Genomic DNA, 10,040 nt, shown 5'->3' on the forward strand with positions numbered 1-10,040 from the left:
CAAACCATCAGAGCTTTCAGGTCTGTGTAGCCTGCACACCGACTTCTCACTCTGAAAGAAGTAGCTGCAGATTGGGAGCATTATTTGAAGCTGGGTGCCTGACAGATGTGTTTGCTCTGTAGCCTTTGTTCCTTGACCCCTTTTTTAGCGTGAAGAAGCAGCCAGGAATGTGCTTTGTTCCATGAGTGCAGTTGCAATTAAGGACCATTTAAAAGCAGTTGTGCTACTAGAGTGGTTGATTTTAAAGATATTTGTTCTTTCTCCTGTCTAGTCTTCCTCTTCGCTTCTGGGTGAACATACTGAAGAATCCCCAGTTTGTCTTTGACATTAAGAAGACTTCACACATAGATGGCTGTCTGTCTGTAATCGCACAGGCCTTCATGGATGCCTTTTCTCTCGCAGAACAGACACTGGGGAAGGTAATGCTGCCCCTCCAGTCTTCTCCTACTTTCTCAACAAACGTCTTTTTCAAATGTACAATGATTAGGATGATGAAATTCTGGATCTGCTGATATTGGGGGCAGAATTGTCAAGGGCCTAATTAAGCTGGGTTTCCATTCCTCATTTCTCTGTCTCCTGAGACTGAAGAATTCACCGGTAGACAGATACAGCTATGAGAATGCCTTATTTATAGTTAATTGCTGCTTGTTTTCTCTGCAGTTCAGTTCTGCACAGCGTGTTTACACAATAGGTGGCAAGAAGATGGAAATTGTAAAGTTCTAATGAAGTTTTAAACAAAGGTCTTAAAAGTATTAACATTATTTGATAAGTAGTCCAAATTTTGTCTGCCACACACCAGTGTGCAGAAAACACTCACAATAAGCTAGTGGAAGCTGTAACAATACTGAAAGGCCTCTGAAGACTGAAACAGTTCCTTTCACATATATTAGCTGCTCCCTTTTTATATGCAAAATTATTTGCTGGAGCAACAAGTTCAGGAATCTTACATTCAAAAACTCTTTAGTATAGTGTCCAGAACTCTGGGGTTCAGAAATACTTCTTTTTTCCCTAGGGTATTTTCCTTTTCTTTGGACCAAAGCAGGAAGCTTTTGTTCAGGCTCATACTACCGAGAAAAACAGGCTAGAAACTTTTTAGCCTGAAAAAATTTATATATTAAAATGGACTAATTTCCTATGTGATCCAATCCAACTGCTTATCTGTTAAAGGTAAATAGCAATTAATGTGCTTGTTTCTCTTGCTTTAGGAGTGAAGTATCATAAATTAAAGCTAATCACATCACTTCCTTGATGGAAAAACTGCAAATGAGCATGGTTGTTAGGTTTCTGTGTTTAACATCCACTATGCAGAATTGTTGAAAAAACAGCTCCTGTTAGATATTTGAAAAGGGGTGCTGAAACCTGATAAAGATTTGCAATGCAACAAACATCTTGTGACCTTTTAGTACTAGAATGTATTTACCTTCATGATTTTTAGGCTTTTTTCTTGAGACATCTTTTAGCCATTTAGAAAACAAACATTTAAATTACTTCATCACACATTGGAAGCAGTGGTGACAACATAACACGAGATTATGTCACTTATTGCTCAGAGCTTACCAGCCCCCACTTTTACATTCTGAAAATCAGTTTTCCAGGTGGGGCTTTGGCTCCTATCACAAGCATCAGCACTTATTTCTTCAAATGACCCTAAAGCTCCTGGATAGGTTAATGCTGACCTGGGTTGTTGAAGTCCTGGGGTGAAGAAAAATCCCTTTGGCTTTGTGTGTCTGGCAGTCAGCTCTCCATGCTCTCAAACCCCTGAGGGAAAGGAGTAGTAGGGACCAAAGAGATTTAGGGGAACCTCTGCCAGGACAGCACCTAACAAGACTCTCTGGTGTGTCACTGCCAGGGATCTTTCCTTTCAGCAGTACTGCTGTATCTTGTACGTAAATTGGGTTTTGCCCTCAGACTCTTTGGTTCAGCTTTCATAATCTTTCAGGTCTAGGGATCTGTAAGGAGAAAGTGAGAAAGAAAAATATGTCTGAGGGACAAAAAGTCATCAATCCTGATGTCAATAGAAATAATTACATGGCAATTGTCATGAAACACAATACACTATTAGTGAAATCCTGCCTCTGGTTTGCATCTTTGTTTTATAATCTTGGTTCCTTGCATATAAGCACAGCAAAGAAAAATGAGTCACACAGACACAATTAGATGTAATTAACTGTGTGGAGGTGGAACCTCAGGAAATCTGTGCTGTGAAAAGTTACAAGGCTTCAATTTTTTTCTTTTAAGGAAGCACCAACAAATAAACTTCTCTATGCTAAGGACATTCCTCTCTACAAGAAGGAGGTGAAAGCATACTACAAAGCCATCAGGGATCTGCCTCCATTGACCACTGCAGAGGTTGAAGAATTTCTAGCTCAGGAATCTAAGGTATGGTTGAGAAGCAGCAACTTCATTTGCTTTCATGTTAAGTTGTTGTTTTTTTTTAAAGGAGAAGTATCTGACCAGAACTGTTGTCTGTTTTAGAAACACGAAAATGAATTTAATGAGAAAGTGGCCTTGTTTGAAATCTACAAATACATAGTGAAATACTATGACGAGGTAAGCACCTCTGCAATTTCAGCTGAATCCTTAATGTGGGGTAACACAGTAACCAAGGGCTGGGCTGCTGTGGGACCTGCTGGGTGCCACTCCCAAGGCAGCCCCTCCTTAATGCAGCCGTGGCTGCTGCGGAGTTTGGAGGGGCTGGAGCAGCGCAGCCCCCAGGGCGCTGCAGCCCCCACCCCTCTGAGGGGGCACAGGCCAAGGGTTTGTCAGTGCCCTTTACTGTCACTGCTGCATTGCACAGAGACAGTAGCAATAACATTTTCGCTGCAGTTTTGAGGAAGAGCCTATATAGCCAAGGCTTCTTGTTTTACTGTGTTTGCAGAGTCTCTGCAAATGCCCGTCACAACTCCTGTGCACGTGCTCCATTTCCCTGGAGGCTCAGAATCAGATTAGACTGTAGCACCAGGGTTCTTGATTTCACAGTCAGTGCAAACACCTCAGTGGAGCACACAGCCTTAAAGCAAGAGTTGTCTGCTCCTTTCCCATCATAGCTGTCTTAATGCTCTCCTCTAATAGTCTTTCTCTTAAAAAGAAACAGCTATAGTTTCCAGTCCCTACTATTACTAACAAAAGAAATCTTTTCTCAGCTGAAAGTACTTAGTCACAGGCCACCTCTAAGCTGCTTTCTAAGAAAATCCCTGTCCTCCACTTTGCATGATAGGATTCTCCACTCCATTTTGTTCAGCAACCTTAACAGAGGCTGCGTGTGCCTGTGCAGGGACTCAGATAAGAGCCAGCTGGGGTGTGTTGCCTGAAGGCCTCCTTATGCTTCCAGCAGGTTGTCTGGGTTTCCCAGCAACCAGGCCTTTCTCTCTTTCATCCTCAGCAGCAAGCACCAGCACTTGCTGTAGTCATCCAGCTCTCAGTCACCTGTTAGCTGGCTTACCACTTCTGATCTCTGACATCCCAAATTACCTGGATTCAGCATCAAATCTTTGCCTCCTGAAACAAGCTTGGGATGATACTCAAAATGGCATCATCCTTTATTAAGCTCATTAAAATGATTGATACAGGAGAATTCAGTGTACTTTCTAGTCTTAGTGCCCATTTTTGCTTTTTTGAAGCTAGTACAGGCTAATCATAGCCCATTCTTAGAAGGAAATCTTCCCTCTGCTCTTCCCCCTCTGGCTTTTGACTGGGGGCAGCCAAATCTTTTTCATTGTTTACTGAGACCTGTCCCTGTGTAGCATTCCCAGCTGAGATTTCAGGCAGCAGTAGTGCTCCATTCTATCACCTGGGCCAGAGCCAAGTGGGTGAGTTAGAGGAAAAGAGGCAGTTTATTGCCCTTGGCTTATAGGGCAGAGGAAGAGAAATAAAATATCACTTGCAAATCTTCTGTAGGGTAAAAGCTGGAGCACTGACCTTGCCTCACACTCTGAGAGATGAGCATGTGTTGGGTTTGTTTTGGATTTTTTTGCTTGGCTCAGTCATTCTTTTGTGGAAGTGTTGCAAATCCTGTGATCAGAATGACTTGAAGGGAAAACTACCAAAATAAAGTGTTAAAGTCTGAAAAGAATGTTTACAGATAAGCAGGCACTCAATGCATTTTTCTGTCAGTAGCTATTAGAGTACAGAAAAACAGGCTTTATAAAATAGCAAGTAAAATAAGCATTAAAAAAATGATTCTCTCTCTTCTGCTAATTGTTAACAGATTATCAGCAAACTCGAGCGAGAACGGGGGTTTGAAGAAGTCCAGAAACAGCTCCAGCAAGTAAAAGCCTTATTTGATGAAAAGAAAAAATGCAAATGGCATTGAGCAGAGCACTGACTCACAGCACCACTGTGGGGGATTTTCTATTAGTGCTACTGCTCCCAAAACTGTTTTGACTGACTTTATGTACAGGGTTTGAAACGTTTGGACACTCTTCTCCACTCTGACCATTCCACGTAATCGACGATTGGGAGTGAAATATGGGCATGGTTACATATTCACACAGGGGCATGTGAAAGTGAACCTAATGTTGGCAGGGTCAGCATTTTTAGGTACTTGAGCACACATAACCCTTTGGTTGAAAAGTACCATCTAGTAAGCTTTTTGCTTACTTTAAAATAAGGTCATAGGAGATGTGCAAAATACAATGTAAGTTCAGAGTTGCCCACATGAACTTGCAAGTCGCTTACCTCTTTTTTTTAAGAGAAAAAGCTGATGTTTCACCACATCCTTTCAGCAGCTTGGCAAACTGTGAGGGTGAGAATACGGGTCAGCTGCAGTTTCCTTCCTTCCAGTCAAATGTTCGCTAGATCCTGTTCAGAAAAAATAAACCACCAAAAAAACAACAACAAAAAAAAGAAAACTACCAAAACAAAAGAAAAACACAAAAAAAAATCAACCTCAAACACATCAAAAAAAACCCAACAACAACCTGGCACCAAAGTGACACTTAGGATGTGTGTTTACTAGACACAGTGGGTCTGAGGTTGGAAGGCCAAATGCCACATGGCAGACTTACCTTTGTTAGGTTAGAAATTCTGTGTCCAAAGTGAAGCGAACCACTGAGGGGAAGAGGTGAGGGGAGGCTTTTGGAGAAGGGCATTCAGCCACCATCAGTCTGTGTTTACATTTTTGACCTTTCCATCCTTAAGCTGTGAAACACTTGTGAGCAGCTTCACAGCTGAAACTGCACTGCATCAGGACACTTGTGATTTGATGAAGCAGCTGCCCATGGCTGCACTTTGGTGCACAAAGCTGTACTCAGGTGCACGATCAGCCCATGCATCAGTGCCCATGGTCCTGGCCAGCCTTGCCATCTGTGTACAAGGGCCTCACAAACCTAAAGCCAGCATGTGGGGGATCAGCTCAAAGGTTGGTTTAATAATATTTAAGAACAGCAAGACTGGGGTTTGAGACAATGATACAAACTTGCTGGGGTTGGGGTGGGGAGGGATAACTGTCTTAGTCCAGCTGGGGGTTTTTGAGGCTTGGCCATTTTGGAAGGAAGGTGTCCATTACACTTGTATGGAAAGCAGGGGCATGGCTGTGCTGCTGGGATGGGGCTGGGGCAGTGGCTTCTGAGCAAAGCCACAGAGGAGCAGCCGTGGCTCTGGCTCTGCTACAGCACCAGCACAACCCTATCCTCTCCTACAGAGCTGAAAGGGTTTGTCAGCCTGGACTCTGCTTCAGCCACAGGAGGCACGTTCTGAGGCTGTCATGTGCCCTTAGATTTGAGGTAAGGCATTCATGACAAGGAGATACATTTCCATACATTTCTGGAGGGACCCACCACTGCAGGTGAGTGATGTAGCACAGTGGCCCACAGGAGAGGGCAGAGCTGTCACCTGCCTTGGCAGTGGGAAAGGTGCCATGGGCTGTGAATGGCACAGGTGGACCAGGTTTGGTACAGAAAGCCAGTGCCGGGGCTGTGAGCAGCCAGAGCTGGCTGCACAGAGGTCCCAGGCAGCAGAGGAGCCCCAGAGCTCAGGCATCGGTGCTAATGCCGCCTGCTCTGGTCACAAAGGCAGCTGGCCCCAGGCACAATCCCAGTGGCAGAAGCAAGGCAAGCTGTTAATGTGGAGAAAAGCAAACACAAAACAGGGTCCTGTTGGTCTGCCCCCTCCCTACCACGTGATTGCACAAGTTGTTCCTCTTGCATACCAGAGAGGGCAGCCGCCAACCAACCCATACTGTGATGGCTTTGTTGGTTTTTTTTTAATTCAAGTCTTATACTTGCTATTAAGTTTACACTTTATACTTGATGGAATGTATGGCTTTGTTCAGGACACTGCACTACAATGTTGCAGTACTTTCAGCAGTTCTCTGCCTGGCACAATGTATTTTGATAAGTTCAATTTTAATTGGAAAAAACCCCATACACCTCTAACCTATCTTGCCCTCTGTCCTAAAAGAGTGGACCATGGCTTGACTAGCGCTTAAGCTTGGAATACCTGCACGTAAGGGCTTGATTTTTATTGTTCTTAATCTAACCTTTTAAAGCAGCATCAAATAAATAGAAAAAGCACAGTAGTTGATACTGAAGGAGAGGCAGGAGTGGATTACACTTTCCAGTTAGTTCTCTTCTGCTTCAGGTGTTTGCTGGCAGTGCATTCAAATGAACTGTGAAAGTTTTGTTCAACAGTAACCTTCTGTACAGGCAGAAAAGACAAGTCCAACATTTCTGCTTGAAAAGCTGTAAAATATAATCTGTTTGCGTGGGTCTGATCCTGTGAACTTCACTATATGTGTTTATATTGATGAGGAAATGAAAATCAGTCCTATTCTGTATTTGTACTACTGCTTGTTTGCTACAATAGCTTTAATGATTTCTAGAGATTAAGTATGTGTTGAAGCAGGCCCTGTAGCTTTACCTACAGCCTGGAATAGGATTATTGCCTTTTATTCAAGCCTCCTAAACAGTGTCACTCTGTTAGTAAACCATTTTTAAGTCATACTGGGACTTTGTAACCCATCAAGTGGATCTCACTAAGTGATGTGAAGTATAATTAAGTGGTTGTGGCTCTTTTGGTAGGTTTGGGTCAGCACACAAAACATTGGTACACCTTCTGTATCTGCAATTTGCCATTACTGTCACACAGAGAAAAAGAACCACCTCTGACTATTATGGCAACACAACAGTTCTAATCACATCCTCAGAAATGAAAAGCAAACTTCTCCTCAACTTACTTTCCATGTTTACAGGCAAACTGCTATGGCAAACAGCGTGTTTCCAACACTAGCTTACAGAGCATTATTTTGCAGTCATCTAGTTTGAAGTCAAATCTTACTAATGTGTAAAGTAATTCCTGTTGTACAGAAGTTAATCTGTTGTTTAAAATGAATGGTTTAAAAAAGTGCAAAGACAAATACATGTTGGTGTTTGTATGGGTTTATCTAGAATAAAAGCATTTGGAGGTTAGTTTGATTGTGTATGTTAAAATGGTTACAAGAAAGCAAACACAGCTGGTAACAAGGCAAGGTCATGCAGGGAATGGAGTGTAAGACAGAGAGTGGCATCAGAGGAGAAGCAGTGCTGCAGCTCCAGCCCTGCAGGTCAGCACAGCACACTTCCATCAGCCTGAAATTGGGAAGAGGAACAGGAAGGTAGAATATAACTTCTGATGATGCTGGGGAGGGTAGGCACTGGCCTAAACTCCAGCAGCTGCAGAGTCTGAATGGAGGGAGATTCCCTGGGCCAGAGGATTCCCAGCTGCCTTCCCACCTGTGGGAAGCTGGAAATGGCCAGGGACAGGCTGACTGTGCAGTGCCTGCCACACCTCCACACAGCCTTCAGGATTTTCACTTCAACTGCACCACTCAACAGCTCTGAGGGTGATGATTCTTTTAAAAAACTAAACACATTAAAAAAGATGATAACCCAATAATCCTTCTTTCAGGAGAAGGTGCTTAAGGGACAGGAAATAAGCTTTCACACAAAAGGCCTGGGACCAACTGGGAAAGGTAGCTCACAAACCAAGTGCTGACCATCATTCCTCCTCCTGCCATTACCCTTTTTCTGCCCTCCAAGTCTTACCTGGTTTGTACAAACCTCCCCTGTCCCCTGACAGCAGAGAGCATCTTGCTGACACAGCCACGGCTGGGGACAGAAACACAAAGCTGATGACAGCGGTTCCGTGCTGGTAGATCCTGGTGACCATCCCGTTTGGCAAAGCTGGCTCTGGCACAGAGAGTTACTGTGTACAGGTTCATATGCAGGAGCAGCACAAATAGCTCCTGTTACTTCCAATAGCTACACTGTTTTCCTCAGAGAAGTTTAACAAATTCCCCAAGAATGCATAAACTCTGGTGTAGGAATGGTATTCCCTAATTTAGTTCTCCCACTGACACACTGGAAAGCACGCTCTGCTCTCCCACTGCCTCCCCTCCCCTCCCCTCCCCTGAGGCAGGATGGAGAGTAGAACTGGATGCAGAAAAAGTAAAGATCATGAGATAAGAAGAACTTACTGGAAATAGCAATGAGATAAGAAAATGATCAGTAACAGGAACAATACTAATGGCAGAGGGTAGAAGGGAGGCAGATTTACACGTGGTTGCTCACTACATGGAGCCTGGCATGCTACATGAACCAAAAGGATCCCCTGACCCTGGTAAAAGAGGTCGTGTAGAATAACCCCAGCTCCCAGGCACAGCCCCCCTGGTACTGCAGAAGTTAACCCTGTCCTGGCTGGAACCAAGACAAATCCTTATACTTACACACTGTGGAAAGTGAAAAATGCAGCCTCTGGAGAGAAGAGTTGAGTCAATGCCGGTGTCATTCCTTTGCTATTCCTACAGTCTAACAGCAATACTCAATAACCTATTACAAGAGATTGCACAGTGTATTCTCACTGTGCAGTACTTTGAAAGCAACAACAACGACCACAAACCAAATACAAACAAACAAAACCTAGATAACAAAAATTCCTCCAGTTCCAGGAGAGTAATCATTATTGGATTATCAGGTAAAAAAAAATTAGATAAATAATTGATCCTTCACAAATTTCTGGACTGATAATGAACTGAAAAAAATATATTCAACCTAGAATCAATATTTTTGTTGTGGTTAACAAATTAGAGTAGGAATAAATACAGACTTACATTTACTTAATGCAAAGGCAATTTATTATACTAATCTCTGCTATATTATATTAAAAAATCCAATTATTGCCCATTCCCATTATAGAAATACAAGAGGCACATTGTCAAGGGTAACAAATAGAAGTTTTCAGAACTTTTAAAATTTCATTTTATCCTTTTTATCTGCATCAAAATATTTGTTAGTGATCAAAACTACAACCCAGAGTAGCATACATTAACTTTCACATTGAAAGAGTAAGAGGATATTATCAAGTGTTAAAGGCATTATAAAAAATTGTTTTAAATTTTTATATTAAATGTCAGTTTTATTTTAAACAATCCAAACCTTGTAAAACAATTTTCAAAGTTTCTTGTGCTAAGGTTATTTAATGTTTTGACTTTATGGAAAAAAACAGAAAAACAAACCTTATTGAGAAGGGATCTTGGCAATAGTTCACAGAATCACAGAATGGTTTGTGTTGGAAGGGACCAAAGATCATCTGGTCCCAATCCCTCTGCCACGGGCAGGCACACCTTCCACTATTACAGGTTGCTCAAAACCCCATCCAACCTGGCCTTGAACACTTCCAGTGATGGGACATCCACAGCTTCTCTGGACAACCTGTTCCAGTTCCTCACCACCTCCACAGTAAAGGATTTCTTCCTAATATTGAAACCTGCCCTTTTTCAGTTTAAAACTGTTGTCCTTTGTCCTCTGACACTCTCTGGACATAGAAAAATGTCCCCCTCAGTTTTATAGCCCCCTTTAGATACTGGAAGGATAATGTCTCCCCGAAGCCTCCCTTTCCCTGCTGGCCATGCTGCTTTTGCTGCAGCCCAGGATGTGGTTGGGCTTCTGGGTTGTGAATGCACACTGCTGGCTCATGACCAGCCTTTCATCCATGAGAACTCCACTGTCCTTCTCTGCAGGGCTGGTCTCAGTGACTTCTTTTCCCAGACTATAGTCACATTTGGG

The 10,040-nt window shown here is 42.9% G+C and overlaps 1 protein-coding gene across 1 annotated transcript in view; it reads left to right on the forward strand.

The window, feature by feature from the left end:
• Window positions 1–5,410, forward strand: part of PLXNC1 (plexin C1) — a 69,324-nt gene extending 63,914 nt beyond the window's left edge. Inside the window, exons 28-31 of the mRNA XM_059473128.1 lie at window positions 272–419; window positions 2,239–2,379; window positions 2,476–2,550; window positions 4,208–5,410. Of these exons, the coding sequence (XP_059329111.1) occupies window positions 272–419; window positions 2,239–2,379; window positions 2,476–2,550; window positions 4,208–4,312 (469 nt within the window). The 3' untranslated portion in view covers window positions 4,313–5,410. The remainder of the gene's footprint in view (window positions 1–271; window positions 420–2,238; window positions 2,380–2,475; window positions 2,551–4,207) is intronic.
• The last annotated feature ends 4,630 nt before the right edge of the window (window positions 5,411–10,040 follow it).

The sequence above is a fragment of the Ammospiza nelsoni genome, chromosome 5 (genome assembly GCF_027579445.1).
Source record: "Ammospiza nelsoni isolate bAmmNel1 chromosome 5, bAmmNel1.pri, whole genome shotgun sequence".
Lineage (NCBI taxonomy): Eukaryota > Metazoa > Chordata > Aves > Passeriformes > Passerellidae > Ammospiza > Ammospiza nelsoni.